This window comes from Leuciscus leuciscus, assembly GCF_965113295.1.
Source record: "Leuciscus leuciscus genome assembly, chromosome: 24".
Lineage (NCBI taxonomy): Eukaryota > Metazoa > Chordata > Actinopteri > Cypriniformes > Leuciscidae > Leuciscus > Leuciscus leuciscus.
The window spans coordinates 16,390,564-16,410,195 of record NC_138723.1 but is presented as its reverse complement, the minus strand read 5'-3'; the positions used below and the strand labels follow the sequence as shown (position 1 = coordinate 16,410,195).

Sequence of the window (19,632 nt, the reverse complement as noted above, 5' to 3'; positions counted from 1 at the left end):
TACATTGACAGAGAAAAGGAAAGATACAAAAGAAGAAAAGAAACAGGAAAGCTTAAAGTAATCTCACAACTTTCAAAACGGGAGCAAAGACAGAAACGCAAACAATAGAGAGTTAACCAAAACAATAAAAGGGCCCACTACAGCCAACGGAGCTTCAAACATAGATGTGCCTCTGATGGTGTGTTTTTTCTTTGAATAGGTGGATGAGTCTTTCATTAGGCTTTTCATGTAGCACCTCAAGATTGAACATAAAACAGTTTTAAAGGTATGTTTGCTGTAAATTAAGCAACGTGGCGGTAATGACATACTGTTCTGGTAATGAAATTAAATATTGTATGGTTTCTTCATGATTGAAATAAACATGTTCAAGTTGATGGTTGTGTCATATTTATATATATCTCCTCACATCTGTCCATTTCTTTCAACAACACTCACCAGAAGTCATTATTTAAGCCTTTACATTTGCTTTATGTATCAGTGCACTTTTCATTAATGTCATTACCAAAACAGTATGTCATTACCGCCACGTTGCTTAATTTACAGCAAACATACCTTTAAAACTGTTTTATGTTCAATCTTGAGGTGCTACATGAAAAGCCTAATGAAATACTCATCCACCTATTCAAAGAAAAAACATCTAAAATTAAAGGAGAACTCTGTAACTCTAGCGAACTCTAGTCACTTCTTCGCTGATTTTCCCTTTTGTTGTCGCATGTTTTCCCCACGAGCTCCCCCTACAGCTGTGGGGGGGCGTATATTTCACAACACAGTCGTAAAAAACTCACTTGCGGCGGCCTCCTCCCCCTCTCTACCGCTGCTCATGTGCGTTTGTTTTGATCGGAGCAAGCCAACTGTATCGCGTGGAGCTATGTCTACCGAGGTGGGTAATCTGGTAATACATCATACATGCGTGTGTGTTTATGTCGAATTGCCGTAAAGCAATTTGTGTTTCGCGCTCGTTCTCGTTCTAGTTCTCGCTTCTCACGAGACTTCCAATTTCACTTTGCCGGGACGGCAGTGCGCAAGTTGCAAGGTTGGTTTTCCGCCTGGGAACGCTGGGGGGAGCGGGGAAAGTCACCAATATCACCAGAACAGGTTGTTTAACCATCCAAATGATTTCTAGACAGTTTTATTAAGTTAAAAAAGTTACCAAGTTCTCCTTTAATTTTCCAGAAATTAAACAAAAGTGTGCTTTGATGAACACAGAAAAACACATTTTGATGGTAAGAACAAGAAGATATATGTAATTGGCTGAATGGATTTTTTTTTGTTTTTTATACGTATTGTTGAAGGTTAACAATGTTTGCAAGATAAATGAGTTTAAATGAGCTCCTTGATACATTCTTTGCATTATGAGACTTTTTGATGTTGTGATGGGAATGACGTTTTGCAGTGCCAGTTGGCAAATAGATATAAAATACTCAAATTACATTTAAGCTCAGCCGTGGCCATTATTATATCTTTACATCAAAGCATGTAAACATTGTCTTGACATAATTCTAACAAAATTCAACCAAATTTCATTCATCAAAATGTAAGATGGCAAAATAGCCCCCAATTGAAGAATCACCCAGCAATGGATTGACGGATTTGTAGCTATGGCTTGTCGGTTAGGCTAAAGCAGAGCCGTTGAAAGGGCTAACGTTACCATTTTATTTTTCCAGTAGATGTGGTTTGTGAGTGAAACAGTATCGTGTATGAAGTAACATTCTTTAAAGTCACTATTTCAGACACTTCGAGCTGTTTTTGTTGACTTCTTAAGATAACACGTTGTTTCTTTGTTTTTGCAGTCTTATCTAGGCCACATTTTGCAATTCATCATAGGCTATCACCTCTTCTCCTCACAGTGACAGAAAAACAAGTTCATAATTACTGTAGGCTACGTTATACACATAGATAGTTTTATGTAGAATAATTACTTGAATAGCTGTAATCAGAGATTGATTCATCTTTATTCACCTTCATATTTCACTTCCCTGCTGTCTGGTCTAATCTGTCGTTTAGGAAATACTCTATAATCAATGAACTCAGTCGAAAAAAATTGATTTCAGCATTTATGATAAAAGGATCCCACCTTTACTGAGGGGGCAAATCTAAAAAACTACTTCCTACACTACGTCAAACCTAAATCACTCGCTCCTTCAAACGCACATCTGCAGGATCACCTGTGGACGGCCCGTGATTTTCCAGTGCAGCGCGAGACTCGCAGCTGATTGGCTGACAGTTATACTCAGCCTCCCGATGTAGCCAATAGAAACGATCTGATGCTTTCCCACATGAAACAGCTATAAATTCGACAGTCGCCCTGAAACAAATTCTCAGAAAGTGCCCGTAACTGCAGGAGAAAGAGAGAGGGGGGAAGCGAGAGCAAAGGCATCAAGGGGGAGATCACTCTGCACTAAAAGGCTACAGAACTTGTTTGCCTTTCTCTCAAAGGTATGTGTTCTTTATTATATTTTATTAATATATTTTGTATTTATATTATAATATTTTATTTTGAACAAATGCAGTATATGACTAGTTGGATTGTTACATTTTAACCCTCTGGTGCTCTTCGCGTGGCGGTTTTTTGTTTGTTTGTTTTTTTCAGTGAAAGGAATGTAGCCTACTATATTTAGTTTGATAATGTTTTTTTATTTATTTTATATTTTTAGGGGATTTTATGGTTCTACATTATATTTACGCACGTTATAATCCATTTATTCACGTTTTGAGCATAGACCTGAAAATTAAATTTCCAACTTAAACTGTCGTAAATATTGAATGTTTTAAAGCACAGACAGCACAGTTTAAATACGACACATGGTAAATTATTGCTGAAGTAAAAAAAGTAAAAAAAAGTGAACCTAAAAAAGTTTCTGAATTTTACGTTTATTGTTATGAAAAATGCACAAAAATACTATTTTTAATTTCTATATGAAATCTATATTTCCAAAAACACGTTTTACTCTAAAACTGAAAGAAAATAAAAGCCATAAATCTAAACAAGTTGTGCTCCAAATTTGAGCTTGAAATCTCAAAAAATAGCTTTCAGTAAGATTTTGTTTGGTTGCAGTAGGCTGGTGAAATTCGTCTCCCATTCATTTTCCGAGGAGCACAAGTGTGACTATTTTTTTCAGGACCATTTAACCTTTTCGAATCATGTTCATGATTTTTTTGTGTGTGTTCACATAGCAAGTGCCAAAACCGTTACCAAGTTTCGTACCATTCCGGTGAAGTAAAAAATTTTTATAAAAAAATAAACGTAAAATTTTCCAGTCAAAAATTACAGAAGAGCACCATAGGGTTTAGGATTATTCTTCCACACACAAAATCAGTTATTTTTCTGTTGCGTTACAAATAGTGATGCCCTTTGAATAATAATGCATGTGTGTTTGATATAGGCCTACAAGTCATAAAATTCAATTTAGGCTACTTTTGCTAAAGCTATCTTTTTGTTATTTTGCATCGAAACATTGTGTTGGGGTCTGTTGTAATGTGAATTTTTAAGTTTTGGCACCCCTCTCTGTCACTATTCTTGCACTGTAATGCAAAAGAGCCAACTGAGTTTGAAAGAAGTGATTTTGAAAGTGATATACATAACAAAGAAGGTGTGAGTCTCTGAAGAGCTCAAAAACTAAAAACTACACTTGAGTCCTTACTAGTGGGTTACCGTTACCTTTTATTATAAATTATGCATTATTCGTGTTAATTATGTTATTATCGGTCTCTGGGAGGTATGAAAAATAGTTACTGATTAGCTAATAACTACCACATTAAACTGATCACTATTACTTACTAATTTGTTAATCAGAGTTTCTTGTTAGTTAATAGTAGTAACTAGAATGTTAATAATACGTTACTCATTTGTTCCTGTGTATTTATTCATTAATGAAGGGAACAGTATTCTAAAGTGTTACCCTAAAAAAAATGCAGACTTATTTATAACAGAATCCTCACATGCAAACCTGGTCATTCCATTAAAACACACTTCTCTCTCTCTTCTTCATCCACAGATTGTGAGGTCTCATCCCACCAGACACTGTCAACCACCCTTTTCCTCTTATCTGTTTGCTTTCCTTCTCCCTGCAGCCATGGCACCCACTCTAGCCACAGCATTTGCCCGCCGCTGGTGGATGGCGGTAACGGCCATTATTGAAAATCTGCTCTTCTCCGCTGTTCTGCTGGGCTGGGGTTCCTTACTCATCATGCTGAAGTCTGAAGGCTTCTATTCATACCTCTGCATGGAACCAGGTAAGAGTCACACACATTCAAAAAGGGTTTATCAATCTGATGCCACAGAACCTTTTCAGAACCACAAAGAATGAGTTTATTTTATGTAAGGGTGTTTGAAGTAACCCAGAAACAAATACACTGCTCTGAAGAAGGAATGACACATCAAGAACAAGAACTCAAGAAACCTGTGCAGCAATTTAGAAGAGTCATTGAGGAACATTTAGTTCACATGCGTTGCAAGTCAAGCTTGTGATATAAAAGAATTGAAAGTAATGCCTGATTATGTTTTGTCTAATGGCCATATTGGCAAATTCCATTATTCCAATCTGATCTTGAAAGCTCACACACTGTGTCTGATAGTACTTGAAGGATCCTACTTTTAAAGTCACGTGTATTGTGCAGTAATCCGTCATGACAGTAGCGTTTTATGTGGTGTAACTGATTGCGCTCTGCAGCAAAACACTTTTGTGCTTAATTTCTCTAAGGAGGAAGAATGACATCTTCCCACAGGAGCCTCACAACCACAGACTTCCATTAAATCAGCTGGTATAGTCATGGTTGCACAGTAAAACACTGGAATGTAGAAGGATTTTCCACAGGGACCCTGACCTAATCAAGTGCACCTTTAAATCGAGAGGCCTACAACCCGTTTGATGTCAATTAAAATGTTTATCTTTTCAGTCAGTTCACCTCAGTCCTACTGGTTGGCTCATAATTGATTGATTGACTGGTTTGGGTATTGATTTGCTTCACAGAACATGTTTTGGTCTTACTGTGTAGTGTGTATGCTGATGACCCTTTTATCACTGTCTTGTTGTTACTCAACCACTTTGGACTAGATTTAATAGAACATGAGGACATTGAAACCTATTTAACCACAAAAGCTAGTTTGAAATTCCCAGGCAGACAAGAAGAAAAGGGGTAGAGGAGGGGCAGAAGACGAGAAAAAGAGTTGTTTGTGAAGGAAACCGTAGGAGGCTTATCGTTTGGGTAGATCTAGGAATACCACTTCTTCTGGGTGGAGTGGTGGGCATCTTACGTGTCTGTCTGTCTGCTTGGCAGGATTTTTTTTTTTTTTGCATGGGAAAGTGCTTATCGTTTCTTTTTGCTGCTGTCATAGAAGTTCCTGTTTTTTGACATTACTCAGCTTATTGCCTGTCCTTTCGGTCAGTCACATTATTGTGGCATAATAAGACTGTCTCAGCGAAAATCGTCAGTGCACAAGACAGTATTCAGCAATCTTAAAGTCCACAGATAAGACTCAAAGAACAGTGTCATGAGGCATTAGTCAGCATTCATTCTTCTTGACCATTTTGAGGGATGCAAAGCATTTGGTTTAGTACACTAACTTTGATTTCCAATCATGTAATCTTTAAAGTTGGCATGATAACAGTTCTTTATCACATTCAAGCTTTCTCTGAAATGAGGTTAGAGACAATTTGTACTGTGTGTCTGTTCCTTACATTTTATCAGATCTGGCCTCTAAACTAATGGCTATGAATGAAAAGAACAACCCCTCCTTGTTTTCAGTCCCTAATCTGTCCACAAATCATTGTATTAAATAATATGTTAAAATGTCTACGTTCCTGTAGGAATGTGTGTTTAGTGTCAGTACTTCGCCATTTCCAAAGTTTTAGGACATTTTAAAGAATTTTTATTAAAAAAACACCCAATTTGGATTTGTATGTGACACTCAGACTCACAAATGCATCACATGGCTGTCAGCCCATCAGAAAAAAGGTGAAGGATCAGATGAAAAATCATATTCAGATTTTCAGATCAGATTTTTCTTTGTGATTGCTATCTTCCCGGGTGTGTCCTGCAATATGCAGCCATTTGCACATTAATGTGGCCTACGTACACCATGTTTGGTGCATCTTTAGCACACACATTAGCATGGTTTAGGAAAGAAGCCAGAACAAGCCTCAGTCTCCTAGCAGTGGAGGTAAAACCCAACCTTTCCTGTATGGCATGAGAAAGTTCACGACCAGGTGCCAAACACGTCAGAACATTCTGCACTGAGTTCTAGAGCATGCTTGGAGTTGGAAACCTCCTCCTTTGTTGTGGAGGGAGGACACGTGTATCATCAGGATGACACTGGCACAATTGAGTGGCTGATTATAGCAAATTCACTGTTCCGACACCAATAACCCACCTAACAAAAAATATTTTCTACGGACGTTTATATAACGTTCTCATTAAATTATGAAAACTTTTTTTTTTTATGTTCTCTGAACATGTTATTAAAGACCAGATCACTTTGAACGTACGTTCCATTAACATTACTGGAGGAACATTTGTCCATAATGTTGAGAGAACCATGTCAGAACATTAGCCAAAGTTTTATGGAAATTCCCTGTTAGTTGTGAATGCCATTGTGATATCTTAAAGTTTTGAAAGACAGGTTTTGTCTAATTAACTCACATGTCTCAAAAGTGTACTTTGTTACCACATTTTGTGTTTTTCAGAGAAACATTCATTTATCACTCATCAGCAGTTAAGATGGAAAAACCGATTAGTATAAGGTCATGTCTGATTATCTACTTTATATGTCTCCAGTGAACCAGCAGCTATTAATTGAGTGTCACCTGGTTCAGTATCAGTAGTTTATATGTATGTATATGCGGTGTGAGATAATGTCGAACAGGATTGTACAATAGTCCAAAAGGACGATTATTAACATTGTTCCTGCAGCAGATCAAAGATAAAGGAAGAGCAAATGTTGAGAGCTTTCTCCTCTCTATCTTTCCCAGCCCTTATCTCAGGTTTTATTGAGACCACAGAATGGTGATTCCTCATTCCAAGCATTTTACTGCTGGGTAAAGGTTTATCTCAGACACTCTGGAGAACAGCTGAAAAGACCAGTTTAGACCAGATGTAATTCCAGGTTGATTTATGCTGGTCTATCCAAGCTGGTCATAAGCAAACATTTTCCAATTAGAAAACCTGGTAGGAACATTATCATAAGTAGGCCTAAATCATTTGAAGTACAAACATATGAAGTACATTTTGTCCATATATACACCATTTTCATTAAGCATGTTAAAGCGATAGTTCACCCAAAAATGAAAATGTTGTCATCATTTGCTTTTCCTCATGTCATTTCAAACCCCTATGACTTTTCCCCTAGTTAACACGAAATAAAGATATTTTGAAGAATGTTGGGGTCCAAACAATATCGGAGCCTATTGACTTTTATTGTATCGTTTGGAACGACATGAGTGAACGAACTTTCCTCAGGCTTCCAGTGTTCTTGTTGCTATAGAACTTTTACATCAACAGACAATTCCAAGTCTTGAGGCATTATTGGGGTGTCCTTACCTTCTGTAACTTTAATTCATGGACTGTTCCATCCATGGTGTTAACAAAAGGCTGAAGAGTGCATAAACCCCAGTCATTAACTTCAAGGACCTATCGAGAGGTATAGAAGTCTGCAGTGCGGCATCTGCGTGGTTGGACAGCCACCAGAATTACAAGTACCTGATGCTTACGTCACAGCATAGGGCTAACAGCAGGGACACACGTGACCAGTTTTTACACCAACATCTGAGTTTTCTCACTCTCTCTCTTTATCCCCATGATTTAGCAGAAATGGTGACCTGATGAGTAGTGAAACTCCAGCGGGTTGTATTTCAGGTCACATTAGCAGTGAGCTGGTTTTTGTAACATTGTAGCTGCTGGTAATAAATTACATGGGTCCCCATTAGCCTCTTATACCTCTCCTCTTCTTCTTCTTTCCTACAGGAAACATCTCAAAGGCAAACTTCTCGTTACCAGCTGTGCCTTCATCACTGTCGAATGATGCAGAGTTTGAATATGATGAGTTCCAGCCTGGAGGGGTGGAGATGGTCCCTCTGAAACATCCAGAGGAACACCTGAGGATGAACGGCTGGCTCATCTGTAAAGAACAGGATGAGATGCTGAATCTGGCCTTCACCGTGGGCTCCTTCCTCCTCAGCGCCATCACACTCCCGCTCGGAATCGTCATGGACAAATACGGTCCACGCAAACTCCGCCTGCTTGGAAGGTAGACGGCATGTGCTTAATTTCCAATATCATTCCTATAACAATCCAATTTTTGAATTAATATATAAATCTTTTGCACTGTGTAATATGGTAAGTGTGTATCCTAAGGTCACATCACAATACAGATGAATGACCAGAACATTTTCCATGATTAATTGACCTCTGAGTGTCAAATCCTCCTTTCCAGTGCCTGCTTTGCCCTCTCATGCCTAATGATCGCTTATGGAGCCAGCAACCCAAATGGTAAGAATGTCCTATATGCAATTTAGTATGAATTTATGTCTTCATACTTATTGAAACAAATAGCAATATGTCAATTTTCCACTAGGAACAGTTAACACCTGCTTGTTTTTTCTAGAACTGTCTGTTCTGATTTTCATCGCTCTGACCTTTAATGGCTTTGGGGGAATGTGTATGACCTTCACTTCACTTACGGTGAGTGTTAACTTATTCATGAATGTACACTTGTGCTTCATTTTTTCCACCTCTTTTGATGTGTTTGAATTTGCTTGTTGCTGGCTAATTAATAGGTTGTAACCGCCATAAACATTGAGGGGGATACGTTCCATATGATATTCAGATTAGCGGTGGCTTTTTCAGTGGTTGATTTTGAAATTGTAACATTTGTTCCCTTCAATCCTGCTACATCCAGGCTAGTTAGAAGTCTCTGTGTCTCTTTTTTCTCAATCTTTTGAGCTTCTCTCAAGCGTGGTGCAGTAAGTTAATCATTAGACCCATTTGTGCATCTTACTTCAGTGTTTTTCCTGCTGACTGGCTTTTGTCACTGCTCTGGCACCATGGCAGCATACAGTACTCCTGATTCAGTGTGCTGACCCTGTAAGATTAGCCTGCGGTTATCATGTGCTCAGAGGAACTATATGACCATGAACTCACAAAAACACTTACACCCAGAGTCCAAAATGTACTTTTTGCCACACCTCTTAATGTCCACAAAATGAGAAAGTTTTAAAACAACACCTGCCCCAAATACTTGCATTACATTGATGGCTTACAGTAATGCCAACATTTTGTTGATGATAATGCGAGTGTTCTTGTTTTGCCGTGTTGCGTCGCCTGCTTGAAGTGTACATGGAGTGGCAAAGTCGCATAACAATTGATTTTGGAGAATATCTTCACACCAGTTCTGTTCTCACAAAACACAACTCTTCCATCACAAAGCTGCTGATCACTCACATTCAAACGCGTTCTTACATAACAGGACACTCGCTGTTGCTCATCCACTTGTTGTCACAGGAACAAGGCATAACTGTGGGCTGGCTGCCCCAGTTTGGCCTCCAATTAGTCATAAAAGAGACTCAGATTCAGCCGGTTCAGACTGGGTGGATCATTCTTCAGTTCTTACAAACCTAGTTATTCCTCTTTTATTGACAATGAGGAACAGAAAGTAAGTGAAGTAAGAAAGAAGTGTGGATTAAGTGTTCAAAATATTTTGGGGCTAAGTTCTCATAGTCTTCTAGTTTTCTAGTCCTCTGTCACTTGCTCTTTCTCTTTCCTCTCTTTCAACCCCCAACCCCCAACCCCTCATTCTCTTGTTATAGTCAGTGCCTCGGAACCTAAACTGATTTCACTGTTGACTTGTGCTTTCATAAGCCCGTAATTGTTTGCTGTCTCTCCTTGCATCCTTCCATTTTTAGAGAAAGACTGTGGGTCAATTGTCTTCATGCTCATAGCAGTCACACAGTAAAAAGATGCTCTGAATAACCACAGTCTGAATATGATTTTTTATATTGCTATCGTTATGGATTATTTATATTATATTGTATTAATCAAATAAAGAAAAAAAGAAAATTTTAAAACAAAAATAAAATAAATTAATGTAAATATATATATATATATATATATATATATATTTATTTATTAAAAATTAAATATAGATCTAAACATGCTTTTTTTTTGCCAGGATTGTTATGGATTATTAAAATGTTATATAATTTTATATAAATTTATTTAACATTTACATTTATTTATATTTAGAATTATATACATTTTAAATGAATAAATAATTTATATATATATATACAGTATACAAAATAAAATCTGTAGTGGATGTGTGTCATGAAACAAACTAGTTTTTATTTAATACCAGCACCCAACAACCTAAAGTTATTTTTAACTAAATGTTATTCATCTGTTTCCATGTTTCCTTCCAGCTGCCCAACATGTTTGGTGACCTGCGTGCCACCTTCATCGCACTCATGATCGGCTCGTATGCTTCCTCGGCTGTCACCTTTCCTGGGATCAAGGTCTGTTAGATTAAACAACAGGGTGAAAACAATGATTGTAATCCTACTTTATGTTCTTAGATAAGATTTGTTCATTGTGCGTTTCTCTTAAAAGGTGATCTATGACATTGGTGTGACCTTCATCACGATTCTGGTGGTCTGGGCGGCCTGTGCAGGACTCGTCTTCATCAACTGCTTCTTCAACTGGCCCCTGGAGCCTTTCCCTGGACCCGAGGACATGGACTACACGTAAGAAACACACATACTAACCCTATCCCACACTCTCATACGCATCAAACATCTACAATATCTCACTCTCATTCTGATTTTTTTCTGTATATCCAGTGTTAAGATCAAGTTCAGTTGGCTGGGATTTGACCATAAGATTACAGGAAAGCAGTTTTATAATCAAGTGACGACAGTGGGCAAGCGTCTTAGCGTGGATAACACTCACAAACAGAAAGAGCTTGCCAGAGAGGGTCAGAAACTGTGTCTGTCCACCATGGACCTGGAACTGCAGTGTGAGACCAAGGAGGAAAGTAAGTGACAATGTTTGAACAAGTCTGACACAAGTAAAGCAAATACACAAATGCAAAGTTTCAATAACAGAGCCATAAATGGGTCGACAGGTCAACAAATAATTTTGACTATCTGTTTTCCTTTTCTTCCTTGCAGCTCAGTCGTTCATGAAGAGTATTTTCAGCCCTCTGTTCATTTTGAGTCTGTTGACCATGTCTGTGACTCAGCTGCGTCTCATCTTCTACATGGGAGCCATGAACAACATCTTGGAGGCCCTCAGCGGAGGAGATCTTAACACAGGTGGATAAGCATTTTGCATATGTCTGGAAAAAAATATATTGCATTTATTTCTAAATGCATTTATTTAGGGTAATTCTGATATGTGAACACAGCAAACAATTTTTTTACTAAGTACAATAATTCAGTAATGTTTGATGCAGTAATAACAAAAACAATAATAATGTGAATGCAGTAAAATTATTATTATAATTATAAATAATTATTATAAAATTAATAATAATAATAATATAAAATTATAAATAATAATAAAAAGAAAAATGATTATGATAATTCAGATACTGAGCGCAGCAAAGAATTCTTTTCTGGATTTTTCTGAAAAAAAAGACTAAACAATTATTTTTAATTATAACCTATAATATAACAATTATCTATAGTATAATATGCCACAGAAAAGAAAATACTTTTTTCTTTTCTGAAAAAACAAACAAACAAAATTTACAATAATACAGAAATGTGAATGCAGCAACAACAAAAAAAATCCTTTCTGGAAAAATTAAAATATATGTATTTTTGTGTTACTATTACAGATTTTTAAAACCATATCACTTTTTTTTTTTTTTGCCAGTTTTGAAATTTTAATTGCCTTCTAATAATTTTTTTAAATTTTATATTTTTGCAGTTGAGAAAATGGAATTGGGTAAGAATCTCAGTAGCGCAGTAGAAACCAGTAGAGCATGTAGTTCCCTAAGCTTGTTGTTCTAACATTTAACCTTCTCCTGTACTCACCTCAAGCGTAACCCACTCCCTGTCCACCTGTGCTCAGGGACTAAATGCATACGCAAGCCTGCAGAGTGCCATAAACTCCCGTTAACCAGAGTAGTTATTAACCAACCTCAGACGTTATCCATTAGACAGTTTTATAATCTCTCTCTCTCTCTCTTGTTCTCTCAGTGAGCCTCTACACCTCAATTTTTGGAGTGATGCAACTCTTGTGCTTGATGACGACGCCGGTCATCGGTCAAATCATGGACTGGAAGCTGAAAGAATGCGATGATGGAGAAATCGATGAAAAACAGCCCAACAAGTAGGTTATAGAACACATTTTAGTGAACTTCGGACATGGATTAATAATGTGTGAAGCTCAAAATGCTAGACAATCAGTGACAGCTGTTTTAAGCGTCTCTGTTCACATGTTTCCAGGGATGAACCCCAGTCCAAACGCAGAGACAAACAGATTCAGAAAGTCACCAATGCCACACGTGCCTTCATCTTCACCAACATCCTCCTCGTCGGCTTTGGCGTCACCTGCCTAATTCCCAATCTCCCACTTCAGGTGTGTGTTATGTGTCTTTGTGTTATGAATAGTCCATATAAATGTATCAATTCAACAATAAGATACAGAATGTGTTCAGAATGGTATACTACCATACTACTCTATTTCTGCAGCATGTGTACTGTTTTTTCAATTTGCATGGAATACCAGAATAACCCACATTGCCAAAATGGGCTGAACACAAAAAAAGCAGAATGTGTGAAGTAGTATATCCCACAATGCAATGCATTTGACTTGACCTTCCATTGCAATTTGATGCACAAACTGGACATAACATCATCCGCAGTTTATAATATCTCTTTCTCTTAAATGATTGGACTGCCAGTAGTTAAGATATTTACACAAAATTTAAATTAATAAAGCAAAATAAATGTTTATTTTCTACTGAAGAAATCCTGCAATATGATGAGGTTGACAACAATCTAGCACAATCCTAGTTGAAACATTTATTGTTCCAAAATGCACTGTTTTTGACATGCTATTTTTTAAATGATGTGCATTGTGGAGTATATAATATGTAGTATTTGTAAATCAGTTAAAATAACACCTTTATCTTTCTTTTTTTTGTAGTATGCTCTGTTGTATACCAGTGTTGTTATCGTTAACTAAGACTAAAATTAAAACTAAAAAACTTTTATAAAACTAAAAATCTTAAAACTAGTTTCTGGTAATAGTAATAAAGCTGAATTTCTTTATATATATATATATATAAATATATATATATATATATATGTATATGTATACGTATATATCGTGGCCACGAAATAAGAATTTATTCTCTCGCTTTGATTATTACATAAACATATGTACATACATGTTACATATTACATAGTGCAAATTGTTACAACGTGGCCCCAATTTAGTAAATCGAGGGCAGAAATTATTATATTGTGCGCATTATATCGTTTACTTCTAAAATATAAACATTATGTAACGCATTACTAAGTAATTAATTACTTTCATTTAATTACAGTTACTTCTGATGTAATTGCATTAAATACTGTATAGACTATAGAACAATCTGTATAAAGCAATAGTGGATTTAACATCATTTTATGTTAAAATGTATGTTTTTAATGTAACTTAAATACTTTGGTCAATTCAAGAATAATAATGCTATTTTATATTATTATTTGAAAGAATAAAAATAACCGATTCATGTCTATTCTTGAAGTTTATATGGGCTTTAGAAAGTAACTAGTAATAAGTAATGCAACTTTTTATGAGAGAGTAATTAGTAAAGTAAGTAGTTAAACTGTTGAAGATGTAATTATTAGCTAGAAATTAATACTTTTTTTTGGTGGCCACGATATACAACCAAATTTGGAAAAGCATACTACTCTTACTATTTCTTCCATGCGGAGTAGTATGCACCAATTTCCCTTGAGTGTCTGCTTAGCTGTACAGCATCTCCCTCTAGTGGCTCAATTATGAAACTACTAGCATGTCAGCTGCCAATTTTACCATATGGAAACAGTCAAATAAACAAGTTAATACTGTTTGATTTTGTCATTTAACCTCATGTCATCTCTCTCCAGATGCTCTCATTTGTCCTTCACACCATCGTCAGAGGCTTCATCCACTCCGCCATCGGAGGACTTTACGCTGCTGTGTGAGTTTATCAGCATGATTATATTCTGCTTGTGATCATTACTTTCAGCATTTAAAGCATATCATATGATAACACAAAATCTATTTGTGTGTCTGCAGGTACCCATCATCTCAGTTTGGCAGTCTGACCGGAATGCAGTCATTGGTTAGCGCTGTGTTCGCTCTACTGCAGCAGCCTTTGTTCATGGCCATGATGGGACCACTCCATGGAGACCCGCTCTGGGTATGAAACAAACAAGAGAGAGCTTTAGTAATACTAAATGGATTAAATGCCCATTAGGCATGTTTTGACCTCCTCTCTATCTTTTTTTTCTGGTGTAGGTGAACGTTGGTCTGCTGGTTCTTAGTATGATGGGCTTCTTGTTACCGCTCTACCTGCTGTACTTCAGGAGTACTCTGCACAAAAAGAGGAAGGAGAAAGAAAATAATGCTAAAATCTATCTGAAAATTAACGGCAGTGACGTACCAGAGGCATTTGTGTAAAAAAGCTCAAGAAAAAAAGCAGATAAAGGGAAAAACAAAGGCATGAGAATATCATCACAGCTACATAAAAACACACACCCGCAGTGACGATTAAACACTATTGTGCGTCTCTTTCTTAGAGGCTTATTGAGTATCTCAATGGATGAAAAGAGGAATGAGAGAGACAGAAAGCAACATGGGAAAGTCGGCATCCCCATTCTTCACCATTTTATTTTAATTCAGATATTTTATATTACGCATTTATACATGTGGTAAAGTTTCAACCCTGACTGTCTCTTCATAATGCAAACTAGGGACATTTCAGTATATGGCATATTAGTATATGGTTTTTATATACACTGTTTCTGCCAACTGGACATTTTTGAGGAAGACTGAGGCCAGCCTGGCCCGCACAGACGGCGTAAGGATGCCAGTTGGCTGTTTCACCCTGAAACGCAGCCAAACACCCCATTCATTTAACTAACCTTCACTGTATTGAGATTTCAATGTAAACCAGTAAAGCCCCACATTTTTTACTGTAATAATAGTGGTGCAATGTAATTGCATTCACTAAAAACCACTTTCAAGAACATGTTTCATTCATAATGATACACAAAGTGCCTTTTTATGAAATAATGTATTTATGAAAATGATCTGATCACTTTTGATCATAGGTACTTTATGAAAGCCACTATGTATTAAGTTTGTACACTATGCACATGAGATGCATACATAAAAGAGGCTGGACTGAACTGCTAATGATCTGCGAGGTGATGGCTGAAAGCTGAGGCGCAGATGTCAGGGCAACAACAGCACTTTAACACATGTCCTTAAAAACCCCTCATGACCCATAATTCCCTTTTTCTGTCTTTCTTTCACTAACATTCCATGATTTCTCATAGTGTGTTGAGAGTCATTTATGTGTCACTGATCGTTAGATCAAGTTATCATGGACCTCTGAAGTAAAATATCGTGTAGAAAGCACAACTTAACTCACAAACGTGCCTTTTGTGCAGTTTACAGTGCAGTAGATGATGATAGCTGACAGGAAGACTCGAGTAAAGGATTCTGTGGAAATGTTTTGGTGTTGTGTGTAATGTATTTATTTCTTAACAGGCCGTATGGACAATGCAGTCTTTGCAAAGGTTGTGTTATTAACTTACATTTCAGTGTTGCAGTGGCTGTTTGTTTGTTTTTTCAAAAACCTTCATGTATTGTTCTATGTGGCATTAATGTTGAAGATTATATTCAATAAAATGTGTAATTATTACATTTGTGCCATTTACTATTTTACAGTGAAAACATTTTAATATTATTATACTATTATATACTAATACTATTATAATAGTACTGTAAAATTAAATATACCTAATTTTAATATACAAAATTAAATATACAAGGTTGTTTTCTGTGATAGAAATATTTTTGTTTGACAGGTGGAAAAAGGTGGGTGGGAGCACTGAAAAAAAATCAGCTTTATTTTCAGTGTTGGGGAAAGTTACTTTTAAAAGTAGTGTTTCAATATTGTTAAAAAAATGCAGTAGCACCTCAATGCAATACACGAGATCCGGGGGGCGGAGTTGGATCCATATATAAGGGGTGGAGATTGGTAGGTTTAGGGGTGGGTTTAGGGATTAAGGGGTGGAGATGGGTAGGTTTAGGGGTAGGTTTATGGATCGGGGGTGGAGTTGGGTAGGTTTAGGTATATGTAAGGTGGGAGGAGTGGGATCTAGATCCGACTCCTCCCCGTGGATTTCATGTTCTGCAGTGAGGACCATCTCAAAAAATGTCAACACTTCAACAATAAAAAAAAAACAGCAGCAAAGACATTGGTTAATAAAGTGAGATTAAATACATAAAGTGTATTTGTATTCAACATATTTAAGCATTGAAGGTTTGTGTCATATTCTGAGTTAGCATTTGACTGTTTTTATTTATTTGAAGGAATACTGAATCTGTTTTTGTGCAAGTGAGATGAGTAAATGCATGCTCACATTTAATCTAGAACTACAGTAACCATCATGTTTACACACAGCACCTCTGAACTTTATTACCGATTTCTCTCAACATGGGGACAGGAGAGCTGTCAGTCAATAAATGGGAAAACAAAGTAGCTTTCGTTACTTATTTGAAAAAAAACAACTTATATTATGTTGTAAATCTAAAAGTAATTAGTGTTACTAAAGTGTAACTTTACTAGTTACATGAAAAAGGCAATCTGATTATGCATCTTGCATTTGTCAGGATTCTGAGAAGGGAGGACACAGATGCAGAATGAACGGGGGTGATATTTATTAACAGAAGACAAAACACAAGATAGGTGAGGCAGGAACACGGTCCAAACAATAGGGCAGGAGAACAGGCTGGTCAGGGATGAGACAACTCCAGGCTCTATGGCAAAGGTGGAACCTTAATGAACCAGAGGCTTGGCATAAGTGAGATGTAACCAGCACTATGCACTAGACTGACTGCCAGTCAGCGACCAAGCAGAGCCGGAACCAACACAAGACACACACATGACAAGACAACAGGAGAGACAACAAGAGATAAAAGCATAACTGACAACTATAAGACTATAAAACCAAATAAAGAAACAAAATAACTGGAGCTATCAAAAAATAAAATAATAATGATAAAAAAGCACCTTGCAAAAAGAAATAAAACAACCTTACAGGGAACCAGAGAGAAAAGAAATACAATTTTAATTAGCAATCAAATAAAAAAACAAGACTTGGGATAACTGAAGCAAAATAAAGATTTGAACTTGACTAAGTAGAATAAAAGAAAAAAACAGAAACTGAAATAAATACAAAACTACAACTTGCTATTTAGAAATGAAATGTAGCACTGACTGACAGGCACCACATCTTTACACACAATGAAAATAAAAAACCATCAAACACATGAGGGAAGGAGCTCAATATAAAGAGAGCAGAGCACATGAGGAACATGTGAACACAATTAGGCCGACAAGGACCAGACAAGGGTGCTTCTCCCCGCTCCATCCATTCTCCATCCAATGACCCGGAAACCGATCGAGCTCAGCCATCTTGAAGGACGTCTCAATTCTCTTAATCGCACCGCGAGGAGGCGAGGATCGAGGATCGAGGAGGCTTCCTGAGGAGTCATGAGCGAGGATACACAGGTGTATCCTTTGCTGAAGAGTTTTATCAACTAAACGTGACGCATCTCCTCTCCCTTCACATCGGTCACAATAATTTTAATTTATACTTTACCTTTGCAGTTTATATAAACCACACATCTCACATATTTCAACAGGGTACCTTGCTTTATTATTATTTATTATGAATTTCTTAAATAACCAACCTAATACAACATAAGGGCAGATCCTTTGAGCGCTGCTGATGACGCTGTGAAGTGACGCTCGAGTGATCAAGTATTCAAATGTATAACCCAGCTGGCAAAAAGTCATCTATTAGATGTTGAATAGACGTAAATCTTCAACGTCTAATTACGACTTTTCAACGTTGAAAATAGGTTGATCTTCAACATCTTAATGGAATATGTAAAACTCTTTCAATTTATTTGAGACAATAATGAACATGGTTTGGTAGTTTGTTTTTCTCCGTTATTTTAGCATGTATAACAGACTTATCCTGTCTTAGATGATCAGTTGAAAACATGTGGTATCTTAGCGGACCGACTTATTTTCAACCATATTTCATTCGATTCCTCCGTCCTCATTTTCTATCCTTGCCTTTCCTCGCATCCTACAGGGGGTGGAGCTGAGACGCGAGGAAAGGAAACTAGGATGCACGAATAAGAATTGAGAAGCACCTGTTGTCTAAACAAGGGGGCATGGAAATGGGAAACAATGAGGCAGGATGAGATGAGCACATGGCCAACACAAACAGAGTCAGAGACGTGTGCTCAGGCACAAGACAAACAAAGAAACATTAAACAAAGACAAAACAGACAAGACAAGGGCAGGACCCTGACAGTGTTCCTTGTATGCCTTACCCCAATACTGTATATTTTTCATCCTGCCTTAATCATGAGATTAATTGTGATTATTTAATTGACAGTCCTAGTGTTTAACAGAAACCAATAAACTAATTTTTGCATAATTTTGTGGAAATATATATATATATATTAGTAATATAGATTTTTTTAGTAGGCTACAATGAGCAATTATTTAATGCAAATATTTTATTTGTCTCAAATAAAACAAATAAAATGTGTCTCTCCATAGTCTCTTCATATTTTTCTCAAATTCTATAAATGAGTCTAAATGAATGAATAAATAAAATGACATGCCATTATCCCTTCATCGTCATATTTGGGCGTCCTTAAAGGGATAGAACACACACACACACACACACACACACACACACACACACACACACACACACACACACACACACACACACACACACACACACACACACACACAAACGGTCCCTAGAATTAACTAGCATTAAAATGTTTGCTGAAAGTCTATGTATGACATTAAACGAGAATGATGATCTGACTCCTTATTAAAATTATAAATCAGATTTTAAAATGCTCAATTAGGATTAGCTACTAGTCCACTGCAGAAACAAATAGCCTACACTGGATCAGGTTTTGAAATACTATAAATAAACAGTGTGAACGGGAGACACAGTCTGTGCTTTGAGAAATGTTTCGTTGGACGGCAAATCAGAACTACATGAAAATAATCGGATGGTGGGATCTGTCTCCAGATGTGCTATAAATAGACTGCACCAGTTTATCGTTACATAATTTGTGACAGATTGTAATTTGACTGGTATAGACATGCGACCACCAGCTGTTACATCACAAAAGCGACCACTTCAAAGTCAGACCATCCATCAACGGTCGTCCCAGTTATAAACAAATACATATAAATAAATAAATAAATAAATAATATTTACATTAAAGCTGACCACGATTACCCCCTCCTCTGTGACGACATCACTCCTATGTCACGGCATCAGGGGTTGTCGTTAACGCCCCCCT

At 36.9% G+C, this 19,632-nt stretch overlaps 1 protein-coding gene across 1 annotated transcript; it reads left to right on the top strand.

Annotated features, from left to right (window-relative positions):
- Positions 1-2,290: 2,290 nt before the first annotated feature.
- Positions 2,291-15,919, top strand: slc43a2b (solute carrier family 43 member 2b). The gene is made up of 14 exons (XM_082157501.1): positions 2,291-2,436; positions 3,996-4,233; positions 7,960-8,242; positions 8,429-8,484; positions 8,600-8,676; positions 10,413-10,505; positions 10,600-10,733; positions 10,830-11,023; positions 11,160-11,303; positions 12,195-12,327; positions 12,444-12,576; positions 14,115-14,188; positions 14,287-14,410; positions 14,509-15,919. The coding sequence occupies exons 2-14, from the start codon at positions 4,074-4,076 to the stop codon at positions 14,668-14,670; spliced, it is 1,767 nt and encodes a 588-aa protein (XP_082013627.1). The 5' UTR covers positions 2,291-2,436; positions 3,996-4,073; the 3' UTR covers positions 14,671-15,919.
- The last annotated feature ends 3,713 nt before the right edge of the window (positions 15,920-19,632 follow it).